This window comes from Pristiophorus japonicus, chromosome 18 (genome assembly GCF_044704955.1).
Source record: "Pristiophorus japonicus isolate sPriJap1 chromosome 18, sPriJap1.hap1, whole genome shotgun sequence".
Classification (NCBI taxonomy): Eukaryota; Metazoa; Chordata; class Chondrichthyes; family Pristiophoridae; genus Pristiophorus; species Pristiophorus japonicus.
Genome location: NC_091994.1, coordinates 9,965,265 through 9,992,596, shown reverse-complemented (window position 1 = coordinate 9,992,596; position 27,332 = coordinate 9,965,265). Strand labels below are relative to the sequence as shown.

The following is a 27,332-nucleotide window of genomic DNA, read 5'->3' as shown; positions in this document are numbered from 1 at the left end:
GGCAATGGGTGAGCGGGACTTGGTGTGACTTAGGACACGGGGCAGCCGAGTTTTGGATCACCTCCAGTTTATGTAGGGTAGAATGTGGGAAGGCCGGCCAGGAGTGCGTTGGAATAGTCAAGTCTAGAGGTAACAAAGGCATGGATGAGGGCTTCAGCAGCGGATGAGCTGAGGCAAGGGGCGGAGACGGGCGATGTTACGGGGGTGGAAATAGGTGGTCTTAGTTATGCTGCGGATATGTGGTCGGAAGCTCATTTCGGGGTCAACTATGGGCACCGAGGTTGCCCGTGCCTGCGGGTGTATGCCCGAGCGAGGCCTCACCTGATGTGGGTGTGAGGGGTGTGGCAGTCAGTCCGTTCAGGTTGATCGCCGCCATGTGGTGCATCTGTGCCGTGGGAAAGGCGGCCGTCGGGTTTAAGTATCCGGTGTGCGTGGTAGCGGCCATGATTGCTGCTTGTTGCTGCATCAGCTGCGGAGGCAAAAGACAAATGAACTTTAACCCGCCTGCGGTGACATTTTGCCGGTGTTAAACCTGCAAGTCATAGAATCATAGAACACTGCAGCACAGAAGGGGGCCATTCGGCCCATCGTGCCTGTGCCGGGCTCCTTGAAAAGAGCGATCCAATTAGTCCCACGCCCCCCTCTGCTCTTTCCCCCATAGCCCTGCCAAACTTTACCTTTTCAAGTATTTATCCAATTCCCTTTTGAATTAGAAAAACAAAGAGCACCAATTGTGCCAGTAAATATTTCTGCACAAGGTGCGGAAGCAACAGCACTGGAGAATTGAAATATTTTGCCCATCCAAATTTTCATAAGAACATGAGCTGGGAGCAGGAGTAGGCTATTTGGCCCCTCGAGCCTGCTCCGCCTTTCAATAAGATCATGGCTGATCTAATCTCGGCCTCAACTCCACTTCCCTGCCCGCTCCCCATAACTCGTTACTCCTTTATTGTTCAAAAATCTGTCTATCGCCACCTTAAATGTATTCAATGACCCAACCTCCACAATGACCCAACCTGGGGCAGAGAATTCCATAGATTTACAACTCACTGAGAGAAGAAATTTCTCCTCATCTAAATGGGTGACCTCTTATTCTAAAACGATGCCACCTAGTTCTAGATTCCCCCTCGACGGGAAACATCCTCTCTGCATTTACCCTGTCAAGCTCCCTCAGTATCTTATATGTTTCGATAAGATCACCTCTCATTCTTCTAAACTCCAATGAGTATAGGCCCAACTTGCTCAACCTTTCCTCATAAGTCATCCCCTTCATCTCCAGAATCAACCCAGTGAACCTTCTCTGAACTGTCTCCAATGCAAGTATATCCTTCCTTAAATATGGAGACCAAAACTGTACGCAGTACTCCAGGTGTGGCCTCACCAATACCCTGTACAGTTGTAGCAGGACTTCTCTGCTTTTATACTCTATCCCCCTTGCAATAAAGGCCAACATTCCATTTGCCTTCCTGATCACTTGCTGTACCTGCATGCTAACTTTTTGTGTTTCATGCACAAGGACCCCCAGGTCCCTCTGTACTGCAGCTCTTTGTAATTTTTCTCTATTTAAATAATAATTAGCACTTGTATTTTTCCTGCCAAAGTGGATAGCCTCACGCTTTCCCACATTATACTCAGAACACGTTTGATGCAGAGTCAAGCTCCTGCTATTCTGCCCAAAATTGGGTTTTAACAATAACCCCAAAAGTCCTCATTTACACCTCCTCGAGACCCATAATTTGTTTCTTTGCTTGTCCTATTATCAACCCATTTTGCCTCGCACCTTTATCCCTTTTGTCATTTAATCCCTCCTACCTTCCACCCCATCACAAACCTTCCCTTTCCTTCTTTCCTCCCCCACACCCCTTCCCTGCCTAATACCTATTTTCGCTCTAACGAAAGGTCATCGACCTGAAACGTTAACTCTGTTTCTCTCTGCACAGATGCTGCCTGACCCGCTGAGTGTTTCCAGCACTTTCTCCTTTTACCTCAAAAGATTAACCCTTACTGCACCGGTGCTACATTCCCATTCGATGAATTCGAACCAGCGAGTTCACAAGTGGCTGCAGGGGTTGGATTCTGCTGTTATTGCTGCTGTTATTCACATCCTTACTGAATCGTGTTCATTGTGTTAGTTGTCGTTTGTTTCTGCTGATGTTAATAACCCTTCAACTAGGCTGGAGTTCAATATTTTGATATTCAAATAACGGAGTGTCGATATTTCATGTCTCCAAGATAAGAGGAGACTAATTGATGTCCCGTTACTGACTGTTCCATTTTTGATCGAGGCGGAGGAGCGGTGAGAGATCGGGACCCAGGAGAGGCGAGGGTTCGGGGCCCAGAAGAGGCGAGGGCCCAGGGGCAGCACGGGCCAGCCCACACTGCGATATGCGCGCGCATTAGGTCCTTGCAGCAGAGCTGGTCTCCAGTCGTCTTGGTTAACCCTTGCCACTGGACCAAGACCTAGCTCTGTCAAGCCCGTGTGGTGGCTGGTGTGCAACGGTCACCCCACGTTATAAAAATCCACGCACAGGCATCTTCCACCCTTCAATATGTGGTTTGGGATCTGGAATATTAGGTCCCTCATTGAAACACCTGTGAACTCATCCCTTTCTAGTGTGGAAGCAAGTCATCCTCGATACGAGGGACCGCCTCATACTACTACGTTCCCATTGACCACGATCCAGTCTTCAGAGCCCCTCTGAACAAGACTGTCAATTTTTGTGCTAAGCTAGGAGCTATTTTTCACTTTAGACCACTGCTCCAACCCACCACCATCCAGTGATCTGTGCACTGGCTCCCCGCCGGCCCTTTGGGCTCCATTGGGTGGGCCACATTGTCCGCATGCCTGACACAAGACTCCCAAAGCAAGCGCTCTACTCGGAACTCCTTCACGGCAAACGAGCCCCAGGTGGGCAGAGGAAACGTTACAAGGACACCCTCAAAGCCTCCCTGATAAAGTGCAACATCCCCACTGACACCTGGGAGTCCCTGGCCAAAGACCGCCCTAAGTGGAGGAAGTGCATCCGGGAGGGCGCTGAGCACCTTGAGTCTTGTCGCCGAGAGCGTGCAGAAATCAAGCGCAGGCAGCGGAAAGAGCGAGCGGCAAACCAGACTCCCCACCCACCCTTTCCCTCAACGATTGTCTGTCCCACTTGTGACAGGGACTGTGGTTCTCGTATTGGACTGTTCAGCCACCTAAGGATTCATTTTTAGTGTGGAAGCAAGTCTTCCTCGATTCCGAATGACTGCCTATGATGATGATGATGGCTACGTCAGCGTATCATTTCTACTTGCTCTCCCCCCCACCCCCTCTTCACCTACTCTGGTGCCCTCTCAGACGGGGCCTGATCACTTGCTGCTGAGCAATGCCAAGTTTTTTAAAAATGTATTCATTGGATGCGGGCATCGCTGGCAAAGCTAGCATTTATTGCCCGTCCTTAATTGTCCTCAAAAAGGAGGTGGTGAGCCACCATTTCAGAGGGCAGTTAAGAGTCAACCACATTGCTGTGGGTCTGGAGTCACATATAGGCCAGACCGGGTAAGGACGGCAGATTTCCTTCCCTAAAGGACATTAGGGAACCCGATGGGCTTTTCCGACTATCCAGTAGTTTCATGGTCACCATCACTGATACTAGCTTTCCAATTCCAGATTTAGTTATTGACTGAATTCCCTAGCTACCAATGGTGGGATATGCACTCACGTCTCCGGATCATTGGTCCAGGCCTCTGGGTTACTCGTCCAAAAACATGACCACTATGCCACCGCACTGTCTGTGGGTACAGACAGTTTCGTGCTCAGTCGTTGAGTATATTCAAAACTGGGATCGATAGATTTTTGGACACTAAGCCAATTAATGGATATGGGGATCGGGTAGGAAGTTGGAGCTGAGGTAGAAGATCGGCCATGATCTTATGGAACAGCGGGGCAGGCTTGAGGCCTACTCCTGCTCCTATTATTATGTTCTATGTTCTCACTGTGTACAAAATGGCTGCCATGGTTGATCAAAGTCACTGCACTGCAAAGTAACTCGTCACAAAAGTGACTACACTTCAAAAAGTACTTCATTGGCTGTAAAGCGCTTTGGGTGTTTGTGAAAGGCGCCATATAAATGCAAATTCTTTCACTTTTTCCTTTATTCTATGTAGGGGTTGCCAACTCTCCAGGATTGCTCTGGAGTTTCCAGGAATTAAAGACACTGCTGTAAGTACCACCCAGGAGAAAAATCATAGAAAGAAAGACTTGCATTTATATAGCGCCTTTCACCACCACCGGATGTCCCAAAGCGCCTTACAGCCAATTAAGTACTTTTGGAGTGTAGTCACTGTTGTAATGTGGGAACCACAACAGCCAATTTGTGCACAGCAAGCTCCCACAAACAGCAATGGACCAGATAATCTGTTTTTGTGATGTTGCTTAAGGGATAAGTATTGGCCACGACACTGGGGATAACTCCCCTGTTCTTCTTCGAAATAGTGCCCTGGGATCTTTTATGTCCACTTGAGAGAGGGCAGGGGTGGTCAGAGGCAGGAGGCCATGTGATGAGACAGTACAGCGGGACCTGGGGGTACTTGAGCATGAAACACAAAAGGATAGTATGCAGGTACAGCAAGTGATCAGGAAGGCCAATGGGATCTTGGCCTTTATTGCAAAGCAGATGGAGTATAAAAGCAGGGAAATCTTGCTACACCTATACAGGGTATTGATGAGGCCACACCTGGAACACTGCGTGCAATTTTGGTTTCCATATTTAAGAAAGGATATACTTGCTTTGGAGGCAGTTCACAGAAGGTTCACTAGGTTGATTCCGGAGATGAGGGGGTTGATTTATGAGGAAAGGTTGGGCCTCTACTCATTGGAGTTCAGAAGAATGAGAGGTGATTTTATCGAAACATATAAGATTATGAGGGGGCTTGACAAGGTGGATGCAGAGAGGATGTTTCCACTGATGGAGGAGACTAGAACTAGAGGGCATGATCTTAGAATAAGGGGCCGCTCATTTAAAACAGATAAGGAGGAATTTCTTCTCTCAGAGGGTTGTAAATCTGTGGAATTCGCTGCCTCTGAGAGCTGTGGAAGCTGGGACATTGAATAAATTTAAGACAGAAGTAGACAGTTTCTTAAACGATAAGGGAATAAGGGGTTATGGGGAGTGGGCGGGGAAGTGGAGCTGAGTCCATGATCAGATCAGCCACGATCTTATTGAATGGTGGAGCAGGCTCGAGGGATCGTATGGCCGACTCCTGCTCCTATTTCTTATGTTCTTATGAGACCTCCAGGAATACACCTGACCAGAGTTGGCAACCCTAATTCTATATGAAGTGCTTTGAAATATTTCTGGAAAATATAAATTCAAGTCTTTGCTTTACATCTTGCATTTGGTGACGATGGTGTTGTTTTTAGGCCCGATAGCTGGGGCCATTGTTTGATTTATTACAGTCTTTGCCTGTGATTAATGTTACATAGTCATTAACTTTTAGCTGTTTTTGCCCAAATGATCGACACGAGCTTCATACGCATGGAGCTCGCGGGCATCACCAGGAACTTTGTTCCTGTGCCTGCTGTTATTATTCACTGGAAATTATTGGTCAGTGACATTAGCAGTGAGCAATGGAGAGAATTATTCTCATACATGTGGCAGCTCTTTAAAAAGAAAGAAAGACTCGCATTTATATAGCGCCTTTCACAACCTCAGGATGTTCCCCAAGCTTTACTGCTAGTGAAGCGCAGTCACTGTTGTAATGTGGGAAACGCGGCAGCCAATTTGCGCACAGCAAGCTCCCACAAACAGCAATGTGATAATGACCGGATAATCTGTTTTTTGTTACGTTGATTGAGGGATAAATATTGGCCCCAGGACATCGGGGATAATTCCCCTGCTCTTCTTTGATATAGTGCCATGGGATTTTTTTTTACGTCCACCTGAGAGGGCAGACGGGGCCTCGGTTTAACGTCTCATCCGAAAGATGGCACCTCCGACAGTGCAGCGCTCCCTCAGCACTGCACTGGGAGTGTCAGCCTGGATTTTTGTGATCAGGCTCAGCTGTGATCACATGATAATACTGGATGAGGAAGATCATTCAGTCATTTGATTGATCCATTCTGTCATGTATGTAGACCATGTATACTAAGTGTATAGTCATATAAGGTGTGCCACCAGAGGGCACTGCGGTGGGAGATCTGAGGGTCACCTGCATAGATGTGCAGGGCCCAGTATAAAAGGCTGCCCATCATGCTTGCCTCACTCTGGAGTTACAATAAATGGGACTAACGTCATAACAGCTCGAGTACAATACTCGACCTCGTGGAGTCATTCATAAGAGTATTAAAGACATAACACATTCAGTGAGATCTTAAAGCCCCCACCCCATCCCCCTCCATTGGAGCATCCAAGTAACAGCACTAATAAACAGATTATCTGGTCATTGTCACGTTGCTGCTTGTGGGAGCTTGCTGTGCGCATATTGGCTGCCACATTTCCTACATTACAGCAGTGACTATACTGTTCAGTGCTGCAAAGCGCTTTGGGACATCCGGTGGTCGTGAAAGGTGCTGTAGCAATGCAAGTCTTTCTTTCAGATTATCGCAGCGTAATTTTCCATTGAGTTTTGCCTAGCGAAATCTATGGAGTAGTTGCAGGCTCCAGCCACCAGGTGGCAGGGTGGAGTGAGTTTCAGAAGCCTCCTGCCCCCTAACTTGGCCACCATGGAATCACCCGGCACAGAAGGAGGCCATTCGGCCCATCGTGCCCGTGCCGGATCTTTGAAAGAGCGATCCAATTAGTCCCACTCCTCCCTGCTCTTCCCCCATCCTTCATCCCCGATAAAATACTCACTGTGTGGCAGGCGATGCCACAGGCAGCTTTTTTATTACCCGTTTCATTTGAGATACCTTCCAGGAGCTCAGGAGTGGGGCAGCGCCTCGTGTTGGATCGCTGTTCCAGCGACCGCCTTGACTCGTGAAAGTCTGGGATTCTGAATTGCTCCTGGTACTGATTAGATCCAATTCCTATCCCCAGCCCGCCAGTAATGGGATTGATGCGTCACGCACAGCGTCTATAATATGCACGCCTGCAGGAACCAACATACGCCTGTACCCATTACGCATTAATGACACTAATGCAGCTGCTACACTGATGTAAATCAGGCAGCTGCCACTATTCAGGCGATGCAAAACTGGCATCCATGCCCAGATTCCGACATGAACACGCTTTTACTGTTGCATAGCTTCCTGGTTTTGCTGCTAGGCTGCACTGATGTTGGCTTTCCACGAAGGAGCATTTTCCCCCTGTGCTCTCTTGGCACATTTTCCCCTATTACAGACAACACTGTATTTGTCAAGGATTGTTAGGCAGTTGCTCGCTGGAGTGTGCCTTGGGTTTGATTAATGGCTTCTTGGCAATTGTGGAGGGTCTTTTTTAACTGTCCTTACCATTTTCAAATCTCTTTGGTTTTCATAGCTCTGTGCACTTGCACTGTATCTCACATCCAGTTTCCTCCGCACAGCAATTGTGGCAGATTAAAGGAGACTGTTTTGTATGCGTGCCAAAGTGAATTCCATGCCGTGGCTAGTCCCATTTCTCTGTTCTTTTAGCGAGACCGTAAATATTTTTCTTCTTCAAATGTTTATCTAATTGTGATTGAATTACTAACCACACGAGACAACATGTCGCACATTCTAATAACCCTTTGTGTGAAAAAAAACCTTCGAACTGCCATCTTTCATCATCATCACAGGCGGTCCCTCGAAACGAGGATGGCTTGCTTCCACGCCAAAAAACGATGAGTTCACAAGTGTTTCGAATGAAAGACCTGAACTACACCCTGGAGGGTGGAAGATGCCTGTGCGTGGATTTTTTTAACGTGGGGTGGCCGTTGCACACCAGCCACCGCACGGGGCTTGACAGAGCTAGGCCTTGGTCCAGTGGTGAGGATTACCCAAGACTAACTGGAGACCAGCTCTGCTGCACAGACCGAGCGCGCACACACGTATCGCAGTGTGGGCTGGGCCCCGTGCTGCCCCTGGGCCCCTGGCCCCGAACCCGTGCCTCCCCTGGGCCCCGATCACATCCCTCCACAGTCTCTCGCCGCCCCTTCGCCCCCTGACCTCGCCGCTCCTGCTGTATCTGCCCACGCTCCAATCACCGACCTGGACCTTGATGACGTCCCTCTTCGCTGCCCTTGCCCTCCTGCACCAGCTCACGTTGCTCGCTGGAGCAGTAGGCCTCCACGCTGCTCGCGGACCGCCACACCTCCACTCCTTTCTTGGCCCCACGCAGGTCGGGGCCCCCATGCTGCTCCCTTCTTTACGCATTTGGTGCTAATCCTAAGTCTACGGGCTAGAATTTCCTCACGGCACGCCAGCGCCCGATCGCCGCCCAAAAAAAAAAACCCGCTAAGGCTGGGAAGTTCATCGCCAGCGAAAACGTCCCGAAAAAAAAATAAATCCACCCAGCGAAAAACATGGTCCTTGCTTGCACCCCCATTCTGGGCGGGAAAGTGCAATTTCGCCTAGATTGGGCGCCTAAAGAAAATGGGCGAAAAATTAAAAAAAATCTATAAAAATTTACCCCGAGGCTGCAGGTTGAGCCTAACACCAAAAAAAGAATAAAAAGAATTCTAACTAAAAAAATCCAAAAAAAAACATTCCCAAGACACTTTTAAATTAAATCACCCCAACAGATTTTGAAAATAAATAGTAAAAAAAAAAAACAATCGCTGACCTTTTTCTTGCCGACCGAATCACCGGCCGCCCAGCTCCGCCGATCCTTGTGGGCGGGTTTATTTTATACTAACCTACGGCTGCCCCGCTCAGCCAAAGACAGCGCCGGGGCGATCTGTGGTCGGTGCACGCTGACAGTCCACTCCCCAGCGGGACTTCCAAAGCGCCGGCGGCCTCAGCTGGGGAGTTTTTCGCCGACCCGGTTTTTGCCCAAAACGGCCAATACCGCCGAGAAACTGGACGGTGAAAGAGTGCAAATCCCAGCCATATGTCCGCCCCCCTGTTACTGATTCATCGAGCAATGGAAATAGTTTACACAGATAAGATCTGCGGGGAAGTGAGTGAGGTTTTTTTTTTGCTGGAGATAAATCTTTAAACCGCCTACTTCCACCTCCGTAACATCACAAGCCTCCCCTGCTGTCTCAGCTCATCCGCTGCTGAAACCCTCACCCCGTGCCTTGGTTACCTCGAGCCTCGACTAGTCCAACGCTCTCCAGACTGGCCTCCCGCCTTCCACCCTCCACTACTCGGGCTACCCCGTGCCCCAACTCGCACCAAGTCCCGCTCGCCCGCCGCTCCTGTGCTCTCTGACCTACGTTGGCTCCCGGTCTGGCAACGCCTTGGTTTTAAAATTTACGTCTTTAGATTACAAATCCCCTCCCCTCCCAACCTCTGTTACCTCCTCCAGCCCTACAGCCCTCCGAGATCTCTGCGCTCCTCCAAGTCTGGCCTCTTGCACATACCCGATCGTCATTGCTCCACCATTGGCGGCCGTGCCTAAGCTCTGGGATTCCCTCCCTAAACCTTTCCATCTCGCTCAACCTCCACTCCTCTTTTAAAGACGTTCCTTAAAAACCGACCTCTTTGACCAAGCATTTGCCCAGCTATCCCAGTATCTCCTTATGTGGCTTTGTGTCAAATTTTGTTTTGTGAAGCACCTCGGGGCATTTTACTACGCTAATGGTGCTATATAAATGCAGGTGGTTGTTCCCTCTTTTTAATCTACCTCCTTCACAAATCTCCATGATTTGTGTTTGGTGCAGAATATTCTTCAAATATTTGTTCTCGATTTTCCAAATAGGCTGCAGCTATCATGGGAGTCCCAAGCCCATACCACCTGATATTTACAATACTATTGCAGAGGAAATAAGCTGTGGCCAAGGAATAGCTATGTTGGTCACACATTTCGTCCACACCTCAGGATCGACCCGCATGGCGACTTTGCTGTCGGTTCGGGGAGACGAGAAACACCAAGGTGCCGTGTGGCCCTGGGGGTCGGTGTCCGGGCTGGAGTTCTGTTCCCACCGTGCGGTCCTCCCCCCCGGATTGTTCTTTTTGAGCTCCGGCCGGGTGATGCTGGGCACTCGGGGTGGGAGGGACAAGGATCTACAGCGGTGTGTTTTAACACAAAGCTGATTTATTTGCCATCGGGGGGAAGGGGGGGGTGGGGGGAACAATAGGTCAGTGTATGAAGAATATGAGGAGCGGCGAACGTTTGTGGCGGAGGAGCGGCGAGAGATCGTGGCAGAGGTGCGACGAATGAGGGTACGGGGCCCAGAAGAGCCGAGGGCCCAGGGGGGCAGCACGGGGCCAGCCCACACTGCCATATGTGTGTGCACTGGGTCTCCGTGCAGCAGAGCAGGTCTCCAGTCGTCCTGGTTAATCCTTGCCACTGGATAAAGGCCGAGCTCTGTCAAGCCCGTGTGGTGGCTGGTGTGCAACGGCCACCACACGTTAAAAAAAGTCCACGCACAGGCATCTTCCACCCCTGCAATTGGAGTTCGGGACTGGAACATCGGGTCCTTCACTGAAACACCTGTGAACCCATGTGGAAGCAAGTCATCCTCATTCGAGGGACCGCCTATGATGATGATGATGATGATGTTGGGCAGTGAAGAGTTCAACTGATGTACAGGTTTTCTTCACGAAGATCCTCATTGTTTTCTGTAATGTATGCACCTGTGAGGATGCTAACAGGTTCACCCTCCTCGATGGTGTGTGCTGGCAACGTATTTCTTCCGCCAGCAGTACTGCCTCAATTATGACACGCAGCTCCTGTTTGTAAACCTGGGAGGCGTCCGGACCGCCATGCGGGGGCTGCCTGTCTTTTACCAGGAACTCATCAGGGTCTGGAACAGAGTCGCCACCAAGCGCAGCTCTCCGCCGTCTGGAGTGGCGGCTGTCCTTCGGGAGCCGCCGCTCAGGAATCCGTACCTCCACGAGCGCGGTTTTAGGTGGCAGGTGGGTGAGAGGACTGTGTTTGGCAAGGTGACCAGGGTCAGGGACCTGCTCGGTGGCGGAGGAGCGGGCTGGATGGCGCCAGAGGAGCTGGCACAGCGCCCATCCTGGGCCGACGTCCGCCGCGCGGCCAATGCCATCGAGTCGCTAAAAACAGCGCTGGGCCCTGACTCGGTTAGGTGTGTCGAGGAGGCTCGATCACCTGGAGAGATCCCGTCCGAACTGACCCCCATCCGGACAGAATTCCTCATCGGCGCCAAGCCCCAAAAACTCGCTTGGGAGTCGGTGCCTCACAGCTTGAGCCTCCTCCGGGAAATCCCCTCCGTGCCTTTCAGTTCTGCGCGGAGGGGATTCCTGTACGGGCTGCTCCTGCACACTCTCCACTTTGCCATCCTCGTCTGCTGTCCGGACATGCTATGGCGCACCATCTTGCCGTCCGGAGGAGGCGGGGGTCCCTAATGGAGTGCTCTCTACATGGGAGTCCGCCCTTTATTTATTGGGGACTTGGCCTGGAGGGTGTTGCACGGAGCAGTCCCGTGCAATCAGTTTTTAAGTCAGGTCACGGACTCCCAGGCCACCTGCAATTTCTGTGGTCTAGAGCAGTCCGTGTTCCACGTCTCTGTTCATTATTTGAAGGGGCTGCTCCTCAAATTCTGGTTGCACGTCAGTCCCACGCTCCTGATCTTTGAGCACCCTGTGCGGAGGGGAGCGGGCAGGTCGGTAGGCCTCCTCGTGGGATTGCTCCTGGGCCTGGTCAAGGGGGCCATCAGCCGGTTCAGAAAGCGGGCCGTCGTTCAGCCTGACTGCCTGCCTCTCTTCCGCGGCCACGTTCGTGCCAGGGTGACCCTGGAGACAGAGCACACGGTGTCCACCGGTACGCTCACAGCCTCCTGCGAGAAGTGGGCACCAGAGCAATTCGAGTGCATCATCACCCCCGGCAACCAAATTTTAATTTCATTTAAGTTTACCGTCAAAAGTTTAATTTGTTTAATGTGTCGGTTTTAGTGCCCCCCCCCCCCCTTTAATCAGGGGGCACTTGTATTAATGTTCAACTTAAAATAGTTGTAGAGTTGTGAGTGGCTTAGCCAGTCACATGATGTTCACAAGACTCAATAAAACCCCAGCCAGTTGGGTTTGGGGGATCCATGATGAGGCAGGTGGTTGTGGGCCGAGTGGATGAACTGGTAATGTGTCGTGTGATTGTTAAACCTTTGTTAATAAACCAACTAGTTCTCAATAGCAATTTGTTGCTGTGAATTCTTAAGCAAAGAACCCATGAAGCAAATACATTACATTTTCCATGAGTTATCCAATTTAGTCTAAGTCACTGTTCAATTGGTACTGGAGCAAGTGAATGATGCCACTGGTTCTTAGATATTGGCACCAAGTACAGAGCCATCTAGAGGACAGGCTGAGCAATTGCATGTACATATATATGTATACAGCACCAGTCATCATCATCATCATAGGCAATCCCTCGGAATCGAGGAAGATTTGCTTCCACTCCCAAAGTGAGTTCTCTGGTGGCTGAACAGTCCAGTACAAGAGCCACAGACCCTGTTACAGGTGGGACAGACATTCATCGAGGGAAGGGGCTGATTTGCCGCGCACTCCTTCCACTGTCTGCGCTTGACCTCTTCACGCTTTTTGCGTTGAGACTCAAAGAGCTCAGCGCCCTCCCGGATGGACTTTCTCCACCTCAGACGGTCTTCGGCCAGGGTCTCCCAGGTGTCAGTGGTGATGTCGCACTTTACCAGGGAGGCTTTGAGGCTGTCCTTGTAACGCTTCCGCTGCCCACCTTTGGCTCGTTTACCATGAAGGAGCTCCGCATAAAGCATTTGCTTAGGGAGTCTCGTATCTGGCCTGCGAACTATGTGGCCTGCCCAGCAAAGTTGATCGAGTGTGGCCAGTGCTTCGATGCTGGGGATGTTGGCCTGGAAGAGGACACTAATGTTGGTGCGTCTGTCCTCCCAGGGGATTTGTAGGATATTGCGGAGACATCGTTGGTGGTATTTCTCCAGCGACTTGAGGTGCCTTCTATACATGGTCCATGCCTCAGATCCATACAGGAGGGTGGGTATTACTACAGCCCTGTAGACCATGAGCTCCAACCACTCAGGCGCTGAAGAGCTGTGAGCGAATCATCAATCCATGAGAATGTAAATCAAATTTTTGACTTCTCCTCAGGATTTAAAGAACCAGGCAGGTTTAATAACTTTGCTGCTGTAAAAAGAAACACCATTAAACTGGCACTGGACCAGCAATTCGGAGGCTATGTGCTCAAATCCCACCATGTGAAACTGAATTCAATAAATCTATTAATTCATGGGCTGCCGCCAGATAAAATAGTCAGGAAAGCTGCGAGAAAAACCCAACTGGTTCACTCATACTCTTTGGGAAAGGGGACCTGCTTCCCCTCCACAGTCTGGCCTACATGTGACCCAACCCCCCGCCCCCGTCTCACGCTTTGTGGTTGAAGAAAGACTTGCATTTATATAGCGCCTTTCACCACCTCAGGACGTCCCAAAGCGCTTTACAGCCAATGAAGCACTTCTGAAGCGCAGTCACTGTTGTAGTGTGGGAAGTGCGGCAGCCAATTTGCGCACAGCAAGCTCCCACAGACAGACGTTAAACCAAGCCCCCGTCTGCTTTCTCAGGTGGACATAAAAGATCCCACGGCCACTATTTCGAAGACGAGCAGGGGAGTTTTCCCCAGTGCTCCGGGGCCAATATTCCTTCCGCAACCAATGTCACGAAAACAGATGATCTGGTCATTATCACGTTGCGGTTTATGGGAGCTTGCTGTGCATATTTCCCATATTACAACAGTGACTGCACATCGAAAAAGTACTTCATTGGATGTGAAGTGCTTTCGGACGTCCTGGGGTTGTGAAAGGCACGATTGTGAGGGGGCTTGACAAGGTGGATGCAGAGAGGATGTTTCCACCGATGGGGGAAACTAGAACTAGAGGGCATGATCTTAGAATAAGGGGCCGCCTATTTAAAACTGAGATGAGGAGGAATTTCTTCTCTCGAGGGTTGTAAATCTGTGGAATTCGCTGCCTCAGAGAGCTGTGGAAGCTGGGTCATTGAATAAATTTAAGACAGAAATTGAGTTTCTTAACCGATAAGGAAATAAGGGGTTATGGGGAACGGGCAGGGGAGTGGAGTTGAGTCCATGATCGGATCAGCCATGATTGTATTAAATGGTGGAGCAGGCTCAAGAGGCCGTATGGCCTACTCCTGTTCCTATTTCTTATGTTCTTATAGAAATCCAAATGCTTCTTTCTTTTAGTGATTTTTTTTTTCTGTGTGTTTTGGTATGCAGAGCACAGCAGAGGAAGCTTTACACCTCAGAGTTCTGGTCAACACCTCGATAAATAGAAGCTATGGCCAAAAATGGAAAACAAATTAGTCCCACAACACAAAACAAAAAGCACAACAAAAGGAAACCAAGAACAAAGGTTCCGTGGAGAAACCTTGATGATTGATCAAAGAGCCAAAGATGAAACCAGGCATCGACAAACAGGAAGTACCTGCACTGGCCAATGAAAGGATTAGCTCACAGTTCACAGCAATGTAAAATATTCTTTAGTAATCACATTCCGACAGCAATAAAAGATACCTTTAGATTCCAGAGAATTCTCGCCCTACAAAGACATCTCTGTGTGCCATTGATTGCAAAGTACAAAGTATTTACAGCACAGAAACAGGCCATTTGGCCCATCAGGTCCACCCAAGCCTCCTCCCATCCACTCTTCATCACACACTCTCAGCATGTCCTTCATTTCCTTTCTCCCTCATGTGCGTATCTAGCTTCCCCTCAAGGGCAATTAGGGATGGCCAGCGATGTCCAAAACCCATGAACGAATATTTTTTTTTAAATGCATCTATGCTAAATAAGATGTTAGAAACATAGAAAATAGATCCATGAGTAGGCCATCCGGCCCTTTGAGCCTTTACCACCATTCAATAAGATCATGGTTGATCATTCCTTCAGTACCCCGTTCCTGCTTTCTCTCCCTATCCCTTGATCCCTTTAGCCACAAGGGCCATATCTAACTCCCTCTTGAATATATGCAATGAACTGGCATCAACAACACTCTGCAGTAGGGAATTCCACAGGTTAACAACTCTCTGAGTAAAGAAGTTCCTCCTCATCTCAGTCCTAAATGGCTTACCCCTTATCCTTAGACTGTGTCCCCTGGCTCTGGACTTCTCCCAACATCGGGAACATTCTTCCTGCATCTAACCTGTCCAGTCCCGTCAGAATTTTATATGTTTCTATGAGATCCCCTCTCATCCTTCTAAACCCTAGTGAATACAGGCCCAGTTGATCCAGTCTCTCCTCATATGTCAGTCCTGCCATCCCGGGAATCAGTCTGGTGAACCTTTGCTGCACTCCCTCAATAGCAAGAATGTCCTTCCTCCAATTAGGAGACCAAAACTGAACACAATATTCCAGGTGGGGCCTCACCAAAGCCCGGTACAACTGCAGTAAGACTTCCCTGCTCCTATACTCAAATCCGCTTGCTATGAAGGCCAACATACCATTTTCCTTCTTCACCGCCTGCTGTACCTGTATGCAAACTTTCAATGACTGATGAACCATGACACCCAGGTCTCGTTGCACCTCGCCTTTTCCTAATCTGCCATCATTCAGATAATATTCTGCCTTCGTGTTTTTGCCCCCAAAGTGGATAACCTCACATTTATCCACATTACACTGCATCTGCCATGTATTTGCCCACTCGCCTAACCTGTCCAAATCACCTTGCAGCCTCTTAGCGTCCTCCTCACAGCTCACACCGCCACCCAGTTTAGTGTCATCTGCAAACTTGGGAGATATTACACTCAATTCCATCATTTAAATCATTAATATATATTGTAAAGAGCTGGGGTCCCAGCACTGAGCCCTGCGGCACTCCACTAGTCACTGCCTGCCATTCTGAAAAGGACCTGTTAATCCCGATTTTCTGCTTCCTGTCTGCCAACCAGTTCTCTATCCACATCAGTACATTACCCCCAATACCAATCTCTTGTGTGGGACTTTGTCAAAAGCCTTTTGAAAGTCCAAATATACCACATCCACTGGTTCTCCCTTGTCCACTCTACTAGTTACATCCTCAAAAAATTCCAGAAGATTTGTCAAGCATGATTTCCCCTTCATAAAGCCATGCTGACTTGGACCAATCCTATCACTGCTTTACAAATGCGCTGCTATTTCATCCTTAATGATTGATTCCAACATTTTCCCCACTACCGATGTCAGGCTAACCGGTCTATAATTACCCGTTTTCTCTCTCCCTCCTTTTTTAAAAAGTGGTGTTACATTAGCTACTGTCCAGTCCATAGGAACTGATCCAGAGTCGATAGACTGTTGGAAAATGATCACCAATGTATCCACTATTTCTAGGGCCACTTCCTTAAGTACTCTGAGATATAGACTATCAGGCCCTGGGGATTTATCGGCCTTCAATCCCGTCAATTTCCCCAACACAATTTCCCGCCTAATAAGGGTATCCTTCAGTTCCTCCTTCTCACTAGACCTTCGGACCCCTAGTACATCCGGAAGGTTATTTGTGTCTTCCTTTGTGAAGACAGAACCAAAGAACTTGTTCAACTGGTCTGCCATTACTTTGTTCCCCCATTATAAATTCACCCGAATCCGATTGCAAGGGACCTATGTTTGTCTTCACTAATCTTTTTCTCTTCACATACCAAAGAAGCTTTTGCAGTCATTTTTAATGTTTCCAGCAAGCTTCCTCTCGTACTCTATTTTCCCCCTCTTAATTAAACCCTCTGTCCTCCTCTGCTGTATTCTAAATTTCTCCCAGTCCTCCGGCTTGCTACTTTTTCTGGCTAATTTGTATGCCTCTTCCCTGGATTTAACACTATCCTTAATTTCCCTTGTTAGCCATGGTTGAGCCACTTTCCCCGTTTTATTTTTACTCCAGACAGGGATGTACAATTGTTGAAGCTCGTCCATATGATCTTTAAAGGTTTGCCATTGCCAATCCACCGTCAACCCTTTAAGTATCATTTGCCAGTCTAATCTAGCCAATTCGCGCCTCATACCATCAAAGTTACCTTTCCTTAAGTTCAGGACCCTAGTTTCTGAATTAACATTGTCACTCTCCATCTTATTAAAGAATTCAACCATATTATGATCACTCTTTCCCAAGGGGCCTCGCACAACACGATTGCTAATTAGTCCCTTCTCATTACACATCACCCAGTCTAGGATGGCCAGCTCTCTGGTTGGTTCCTCGACATATTGGTCTAGAAAACCATCCCTAATACACTCCAGTTAGATTAGCCCAATCAATATGTAGATTAAAGTCGCCCATGATTACTGCTGTACCTTTATTGCACACATCCCATATTTCTTGTTTGACGCTGTCCCCAACCTCACTACTACTGTTTGGTGATCTGTACACAACGCCCACTAGCATTTTCTGCCCTTTGGTATTCCGTAGCTCCACCCATACCGATTCCACATCATCCAAGCTAATGTCCTTCCTTACAATTGCATTAATTTCCTCTTTAACCAGCAACGCCACCCCGCCTCCTTTTCCTTTCTGTCTATCCTTCCTAAATGCTGACTACCCCTGGATGTTGAGTTCCCAGCCTTGGTCTCCCTGGAGCCATGTCTCTGTGATGCCAATCACATCGTATCTGTTAACTGCTATCTGCGCAGTTAATTCATCCACCTTATTACAAATACTCCTCGCATTGAGGCACAGAGCCTTCAGGCTTGTCTTTTTAACACATTTTGACCTTTAGAATTCTGCTGTAAAGTGGCCCTTTTTGTTTTTTGCCTTGGGTTTCTTTGCCCTCCACTTTTACTATTCTCCGTTCTATCTTTTGCTTCTGTCTCCATTTTATTCCCCTCTGTCTCCCTGCATAGGTTCCCATCCCGCTGCCATATTAGTTTAACTCCTCCCAAACAGCACTAGCAAACACTCTCCCGAGGACATTGGTTCCGGTCCTGCCCAGGTGCAGACTGTCCGGTTTGTACTGGTCCCACCTCCCCCAGAACCGGTTCCAATGTCCCAGGAATTTAAATCCCTCCCTTCTGCACCACTGCTCAAGCCACGCATTCATCTGAGCTATCCTGCGATTCCTACTCTGACTAGCACGTGGCACTGGTAACAATCCTGAGATTACTACTTTTGAAGTCCTACTTTTTAATTTAACTCCTAGCTCCCTAGATTTGTCTAGTAGGAGCTCATCCCATTTTTTACCTATATCGTTGGCACCTATTTGTACCCCGACAACTGGCTGTTCACCCTCCCTTTTTAGAATGTCCTGCACCCGCTCCGAGACATCCTTGACCCTTGCACCAGGGAAGCAACATACCATCCTGGAGTCTCAGTTGCGGCCGCAGAAATGCCTATCTATTCCCCTTACAATTGAATCCCCTATCACTATAACTCTCCTACTCTTTTTCCTGCCCTCCTGTGCAGCAGAGCCAGCCACGGTGCCATGAACTTGGCTGCTGCTGCCCTCCCCCGATGAGTCATCCCCCTCAACAGTACCCAAAGCAGTCTATCTGTTTAGCAGGGGGATGACCACAGGGGGTCCCTGCACTACCTTCCTTGCACTGCTCTTTCTGTTGGTCTTCCATTCCCTATCTGGCTGTGTATCTTTAACCTGCGGTAAGACCAACTCGCTAAACGTGCTATTCACGTCATTCTCAGCATCGTGGATGCTCCAGAGTGAATCCACCCGCAGCTCCAGTGCCGCAATGCGGTCGGTTAGGATCTGCAGGCGGATACACTTCCCGCACACGTAGTCATCAGGGACACCGGAGGCGTCCCTGACTTCCCACATAGTACAGGAGGAGCATAACATGTGTCCGAGCTCTCCTGCCATGACTTAACCCCTAGATTAACTTAATTTGGCAACAACAATGATAAATGTTACTTACTGATATAGAGAAGAAAAAGAAAAACTACTCACCAATCACCAGCCAATCACTTACCCCCTTGGCTGTGACGTCACCTTTCAATTTCTTTCTACTTCTATTTTGCCTTCTCTCCCTGCTGCAGCTGCACCAGTAGGCCTCTCGACATGCTGCTCCGCCTCCCGACTCCCTGCTGGGCCTCTCCGGCGAACGCTGGCCTTTTGTAGGCCTCTCCGACGTGCTGCTGTGCCTCCCGACTCCCTGCTGGGCCTCTCCGGCGAACGCTGGCCTTTTGTAGGCCTCTCCGACATGCTGCTCCACCTCCCGACTCCCTGCTGGGCCTCTCCGGCGAACGCTGGCCTTTTGTAGGCCTCTCCGACATGCTGCTCCGCCTCCCGACTCCCTGCTGGGCCTCTCCGGCGAACGCTGGCCTTTTGTAGGCCTCTCCGACATGTTGCTCTGCCTCCCGACTCCCTGCTGGGCCTCTCCGGCGAACGCTGGCCTTTTGTAGGCCTCACCACGCTGCCGCTCCGCCTCCTGGATAAAGAATGTTTATCTTCATTGGAGGGTTAGGTCTATGCCAAGGCGCTTCAGGGGCCACAGTTAATGTTTAACTCCATGTTCCCATTAATTTGCGAATATCTCAAGTCGCTGATACTAGCGGGTCTCGATGTTCCGCTTTAGCACGCACCCACCGATGATGCAACAGCACTGAAACCTTTCAACGCCCATTCGAACCGCCGGATATACATGGTCCAAACAAATCAGCAAATGTGGGAGAAGAACTTGCATTGAAAGGAGAAAGGTTGAGAGGAGATTTGATCCAGGTGTTCAAAATCATGAGGGGTCTGGACAGAGTAGATAGAGAGAAACTGTTCCCATTGGCGGAAGGGTCGAGAACCAGAGGACACAGATTTAAGGCGATTGGCAGAAGAACCAAAGGCGACATGAGGGCAAAACTTTATTACGCAGCGAGTGGTTAGGATCTGGAATGCAGTGTCTGAAAGGGCGGTGGAGGCAGACTCAATCGTGGCTTTCAAAAGGGAATTGGATAAGTACCTGAAGGAAAAAAAATGTGCAGGGCTACGGGGAAAGGGCAGGGGAGTGGGACTGGTTGAAGTGCTCTTGCAGAGAGCCGGCACGGGCTCGACGGGCCGAATGGCCCCCTTCTGTGCTGTAACCGTTCTGTAATTCTAAATAGTACATCTTATGCCCTCAGGACGTCCCAGAGTGCTACACAACCAGTTAATTATGTTTGACGTGCAGCCACTGTTGTTGAATTAGGCAAACGTGGCAACCGACTTGCAGAAAGCAAAATCCCACAAGCAGCAATGAGATGAGTGAGTGATTTGTCTGTTTCGGAGGTGTCGGTGATGTTTGAATGCTGACTGAGTCACTGTGAGAACTCCCCGTTCTTTTTCAACAGAAACTCTGAATGGCATCTTTTACATCCACCTGAACGGTGGCCTCTGTTTAACGTCACATCCGATAGACGGCACCTCTGACAGTGTAGCACTCCCTCAGCACTGCACAGGCGTCGGCCTAGATGTTTGAGCTCCAGTCCTGGGGTTGGTGCTTGAACCCTCGGCCTTCTGACTCAGAGGCAAGAGAGAGTGCGACCACGAAACGAAGCCGACAGATACAGGGGATCATTGTGCGTGACTGGGGCAGAGGCTGGAATTTTGGTCCCTGTCTGGATGGGATAGATCATTTGGTTTTGTCATTTTTTATATTATTGTCGGTTTGTAAATAGTTTGGAGATTTTTGGGAGTCACTTCTGGCCCATGGACAGTCACTTTATACCAAGTACGAGGCTGAGGAGAGGAAGTTTAGATAAACCCAATATGTTCATGTAGTCTTCTTTATTTTAAGATATTCTCTCTCTCTCTTCCCTCTTCCCCTCAGCTTATTTTCTTTCTTTCTTTCTCTTTCTATCTGTCTCTACTTAAATATTTATTCACCTTTTCCTGAAATGCAATTCAGATTCAGATGCAATGTTTTTTACCTCAGCTACTCCCTGCTTCTAACCACTCTGCATAAATAAATTTCTCTTAATCTCTCTGCTCACTCTTTTATTCAGTTCTAAACTGGTTGGCAGACAGGAAGCAAAGAGTAGGCGTAAATGGGTATTTTTCAGAATGGCAGGCAGTGACTAGTGGGGTACCGCAAGGTTCTGTGCTGGGGTCCCAGCTGTTTACATTGTACATTAATGATTTAGACGAGGGGATTAAATGTAGTATCTCCAAATTTGCAGGTGACACTAAGTTGGGTGGCAGTGTGAGCTGCGAGGAGGATGCTATGAGGCTGCAGAGTGACTTGGCTAGGTTAGGTGAGTGGGCAAATGCATGGCAGATGAAGTATAATGTGGATAAATGTGAGGTTATCCACTTTGGTGGTAAAAACAGAGAAAGAGACTATTATCTGAATGGTGACAGATTAAGAAAAGGGGAGGTGCAACGAGACCTGGGTGTCATGGTACATCAGTCATTGAAGGTTGGCATGCAGGTACAGCAGGCGGTAAAGAAGGCAAATGGTATGTTGGCCTTCATAGCGAGGGGATTTGAATATAGAAGCAGGGAGGTCTTATTGCAGTTGTACAGGGCCTTGGTGAGGCCACACCTGGAGTATTGTGTACAGTTCTGGTCTCCTAACTTGAGGAAGGACATTCTTGTTATTGAGGGAGTGCAGCGAAGGTTCACCAGACTGATTCCCGGGATGTTGAGACTGACCTATCAAGAAAGACTGGATCAACTGGGTTTGTATTCACTGGAGTTCAGAAGAATGAGAGGGGATCTCATAGAAACGTTTAAAATTCTGATGGGTTTAGACAGGTTAGATGCAAGAAGAATGTTCCCAATGTTGGGGAAGTCCAGAACCAGGGGTCACAGTCTAAGGATAAGGGGTAAGCCATTTAGGACCGAGATGAGGAGAAACTTCTTCACCCAGAGAGTGGTGAACCTGTGGAATTCTCTACCACAGAAAGTAGTTGAGGCCAATTCACTAAATATATTCAAAAAGGAGTTAGATGTAGTCCTTACTACTAGGGGGATCAAGGGGTATGGTGAGAAAGCAGGAATGGGGTACTGAAATTGCATGTTCAGCCATGAATTCATTGAATGGCGGTGCAGACTTGAAGGGCCGAATGGCCTACTCCTGTACCTATTTTCTATGTTTCTATGTTTCTATGACTCCCCAGCCACAGGAAACTGCCTTTTCCTATTCACTGCGTCAGGGAAGGTTGACAAGCACTATTCAATGACCATAGGAACAGGAGCAGGCCATTCAGCCCCTTGAACCTGTTCCGCCATTCAGTTAGATCCGTATCTTAGCTCCATCCACCCACCTTGGTTCCGTAACCCTTAATACACTTGCCTGATAAAATCTGTCAATTGCAGTTTTGAAATATTCAATTGACCCCCGCAGCCTCAAAAGCTGTTTGGGGGAAGAGAGTTCCAGATTCCCACCGCCCTTTGTGTGAAGAAGTGCTTCCTGACATCACCCCTGAACGGCCCAGCTCTGATCTTCAGGTTATGCCCCTTGTTCTAGGCTCCCACCACCAGAGGAAATACTTTCTCTCTATCCAGCCTATCAGCTCCTTTAGCTGAAATCAGCTGAAGCACCTCAATTAGATCACCCATTAATCTTCTAGCCTTTTAAGCAGATAATTATTTGCACAGAAGTTGCTTCAAAAAGATACTTGCATTGCGTAGAACATGTCAACAGGGGCATAGTGGTCGAGGTCACTGTCTGGGGATGAAATACAATGTGGGGAAGTGTGAACTTATCCACTTTGGTAGGAAAAACACAAAAGCAGAATATTTGTTGAATGTGAGAGACTGAGAAAGATTTGCATTCAGAGGGACCTGGATGTCCTTGTACATGAATTAAAGAAAGTTAACATGCAGGTAGAGCAAGCAATTAGGAAAGCAAATGGTATGTTATCTTTTGTACAAAGGGATTAGAGTATAAAAGTTAAGAAGTCTTGTTTGAATTATACAGGGCAGAGGTGAGGCCACACCTGGAGTACTGTGTACAGTTCTGGTCTCCTTATCTAAGGAAAGACATACTTGCCTTTGAGGGAGTGCAACAAAGGTTCACTAGGCTGGTTCCTGGGATGAAGGGATTGTCCTATGAGGAGAGATTGAGTAGACGTGGCCTTTTTCCCCAGAGTTTAGAAGAATGAGAGGTGATCTAATTGAAACAGACAAAATTCTTACAGGGCTTGACAGGGTAGATGCAGGGAGGAAGTTTCCCCCTGGGCTGGGGAGTCTAGAACCAGGGGTCACAGTCTCAGAATAAGGGGTCGGCCATTTAGGACAGAGATGAGGAGAAACCTCTTCACTCAGAGGGTGGTGAATCTTTGGAATTCTCTACCCCAGAAAGTTGTAGATGCTCAGTCATTGAGTATATTCAAGACAGAGATCAATAGATTTTTGAGAACTAAGGGAATCAAGGGATATGGGGAGAGTGCAGGAAAGTGGAGTTGAGGTAGAAGATCAGCCATGATCTCATTGACTGGCGGAGCAGGCTCAGAGGATGGAATAGCCTACTCCTGCTCCTAATTCTTATGTTCTTATGCTGTTGCTCTCCTGAATCAGATTGCTCACTCCCCATTACTTTAACAGTGATGTTAACCCAAACCCCTCCCTTAAAATAGCAGAGAGAAGAACTTGATACAACCGCGTTAAGCGTTTATACGATAACATCCCTGACGGTAATTTGCAGGATACAATCTCGCTGTTCAGTGTGGTGTTAGCATTGTCAAACGATGCCGCAATGTTTGGAGGACTTTTCCCGTCCCCTCTAACAGCGCTTAACCTGAGTGACAACTTCCCTCTCCTCCCAGCAGCACCACGCTGAGGGAAAATTAAAGACACACAAAGACATTGCCCTAAATTAGGAGCCTTGTCTTCAGTAAACAATTATTTATGTTTAGTAAGGCTGTCACTAAAGTGAGCGAGAGAGAGTGGAAAAAAGTGCCCGAGTTGTGCTTGACAGAATCATCATCTGCATTGTATCATCCATTAAAACAAGGCGCAGTGAAGCTATCTATAAACTCATTTATCATTTGCATAATTTTATCATCTTGATGAATGAGGGACATCCGTTGTCTATTTACCAAGATAAATTAGTGTGGAAATGGAACCTGATGGGTCCTTGCTGATATGCATTTTAATTGCTTATCGAGGTGATTGTTGCCTGGCTTGTCTCGATGATGTCAGCACCACTCTGTGGATCATTATGAAGTATGGATGTTTGTCATTTTTAATATGCATAAATAATGTTTGCTATAAAGCTGACAATAGGCAGCTCTCTATTGTTAAAAAGGGACAGATCAATCCTGCACTGGGGGTTGAATCCCGAAGCAGTCACAAATCCCGCCTTGGCCCAACGTGCTTGTCTGAAATCTCCTTGCCTGCTAGTTTAGCAGAGTTTGTTTAAGAACATAAGAATTAGGAGCAGGAGTATGCCATTCGGCCCCTCGAGCCTGCTCCACCATTCAATGAGATCATGGCTGATCTTCTACCTCAACTCCACTTTCCTGCACTATCCCCATATCCCTTGATTCCCCCCTTAATATCCAAAAATCTATCAATCTCCGTCTTCAATATACTCAACGACTGAGCCTTCACAGCCCTCTGGGGCAGAGAATTCCAAAGATTCACCACCCTCTGAGTGAAGAAATTTCTCCTAAATGGCCAACCCCTTATTCTGAGACTGTGACCCCTGGTTCTAGACTCCCCAGCCAGGGGAAACATCCTCCCTGCATCTACCCTGTCAAGCCCTGTAAGAATTTTGTATGTTTTAATGAGATCACCTCTCATTCTTCTAAATCCGAGAGAATATACCCCTAGTCTGCTCAATCTCTCCTCGTACAACAATCCCCCCATCCCAGGAATCAGTCTGGTGAACCTTCGTTGCACTCCCTTTATGGCAAGTATATCTTTCCTTAAGTAAGGAGACCAAAACTGTACACAGTACTCCAGGTGTGGTCTCACCAGGGCCCTAATGGGTTAAAGCCTTTGCTAAAGTAGCAGAGACAGAAATTTGAGGCACAAGTGTTTGTCACTTATGCATTCGTATCCCAGGGAGGCATTTGTGGGCCTCAGTACCATAACACTTCCATTCCTATTTTATGCATACACAGCTTGAAATATATCTTCTGAATATATGGTCCTGCCCTCGACCTCTGATTCCTCATCGGAACCTGTCCCTTTGCTTCACATTACGAGGCGCCGATCTCAGGCCATGCCTTCTAACATTCTCTCTCCAAACCACTTTGCCTCACTACTTCACATCCTGCCCACACAAATCTGCTAAAAGTATTTTCCTTGACCATAAGGACATAAGTATTAGGAGCAGGAGTAGGCCATACGGCCCCTCCAGCCTGCTTCAATGAGATCATGGCTGATCTTCGACCTCAATTCCACTTTCCTGCCCGATCCCCATATCCCTTGATTCCCCTAGAGTCCAAAAATCTATTGATCTCAGCCTTGAATATACTCAACGACTGAGCATCCACATCCCTCTGGTGTAGAGAATTCCAATGATTCACATCCCTCTGAGTGAAGAAATTCCTCCTCATCTCAGTCCTAAATGGACGACCCCTTATCTTGAGACTATTCCCCCTAGTTCTAGACTCTCCAGCCAGGGGAAACAGTCTCTCAGCATCTACCCTGTCAATCACCCTCAGAATCGTATGTTTCAATGCGATCACCTCCCATTCTTCTAAACTCAGAAAGTATAAGCAATGCCTTTGGTCTTTGATAGCTTTTTGGACTCGAGGGGAATCAAGGGATATGGGGATAGTGCAGGAAAGTGGAGTTGAGGTGGAAGATCAGCCATGATCTCATTGAATGGCGGAGCAGGCTCGAGGGGCCGAATGGCCTACTCCTGCTCCAAGTCTTATGTTCCCGCTCTTCCAGAAATCTCCTTTCCCTTGCTCAGTGGGCAATTCTGTCTTGTTATGCTCTCTCCAACATTTCTTTTATGTGCAGAGCCTTACAATTTTTGAAATCTGTTCTTCACTAATGGAACTAAGTGGATCTACCACCTTTCCCCGGTCTGGCCTACTTGTGACTCCAGTCCCATGCCAACAGCAGTGGCAAGGCAGTATTTATTGCCCATCCCGAGATTCCCCAGAGGCCATTAAGAGTCAAACACACAACTCGGGACTGGAGTCACAAGTCGGCCAGATTGGGTAAGAGCAGCAGATGCCCTTGGCTCCATTGGTGAACCAGTTGGATTTTTACAGCACGGGGGCAGATTTCACGGCCACGGCCTGATTTCACAACTTGCCTTGGTGGGCTTCTGAACTCTCATCATCTTCATCATAGGCAATCCCTCGAAGTGAGGCTGACTTGCTTCCAGGCCGAAAATGGATGAGTTCACAGGTGTTTCAATGAAGGACCTGATATTCCGGATCACGAACTACATCCTGAAGGGTGGAAGATGCCTGTACGTGTATTTTTTTAAGGTGTGGTGGCCGTTGCACACCAGCCACCACACGGGTTTGACAGAGCTAGGTCTTGGTCCAGTGGCAAGGATTAAGACCAGCTCTGCTGCACGGACCTAATGTGCACACACATATTGCAGTGTGGGCTGGGCCCGTGCTGCCCCTGGGCCTGTGCTGCCCCTGGGCCTTCGCCTCTTCTGGGCCCAGAACTCTCGCCTCTTCTGGGCCCCGATCACATCCCTCTATGAACTCTTGCCACTCCTTCGCCCTGATCTCGCCGCTCCTGCTGTACCTGCCCGCAGTGTAAGCAGCCATCGCCCTCCTGCAGCAGCACGCGCCGCTCCCTGCAGTGGTATGCCGCCGCACGCTGCTCCCTCCAATGGCCCCGGCCTGCTGATGGTCTTGCAGGCCGGGACCGCGCCGATTTCCAGTGCAGTATCACAACCACTAGGCTGCTGTACCTCGAGAGCTTTCTGTTAGCTCTGTTTCCCTCCCAGGCGCCCTGTGTCAGCATCGACGTCAGGTATAACAGGGCGTGGATGCTGAGTAAAACTCCCTCTCCTCTGCTCCAACAATGTGCCCTAACCACAGCGCCCCCCAATCCTCAAAAGGGAAACCAACAGTGCCACTGTGACCTTTCCGATTCCCCACAGCAGCTATCCCTTAACCCTCGCAGTTTGAACGCCAATTGCAGTGGCAATTTTAATCAAGCTGCACATCCATTCAGCAGCAGCGCTGGGAAAAGGCAACTCTGTCATAGAAAAAAAAACATAGAAAATAGGTGCAGGAGCAGGCCATTCGGCCCTTCTAGCCTGCACCGCCATTCAATGAGTTCATGGCTGAACATGCAACTTCAGTACCCCATTCCTGCTTTCTTACCATACCCCTTGATCCCCTTAGTAGTAAGGACTACATCTAACTCCTTTTTGAATATATTTAGTGAATTGGCCTCAACAACTTTCTGTGGTAGAGAATTCCACAGGTTCACCACTCTCTGGGTGAAGAAGTTC

At 48.5% G+C, this 27,332-nt stretch overlaps 1 protein-coding gene across 1 annotated transcript in view; it reads right to left on the bottom strand.

Moving 5' to 3' along the window:
- Nucleotides 1–27,332, bottom strand: part of LOC139229143 (CUGBP Elav-like family member 4) — a 557,794-nt gene that overhangs the window by 17,877 nt on the left and 512,585 nt on the right. The window contains exon 7 of the mRNA XM_070860805.1: nucleotides 322–469. Within this exon, the coding sequence (XP_070716906.1) occupies nucleotides 322–469 (148 nt within the window). The remainder of the gene's footprint in view (nucleotides 1–321; nucleotides 470–27,332) is intronic.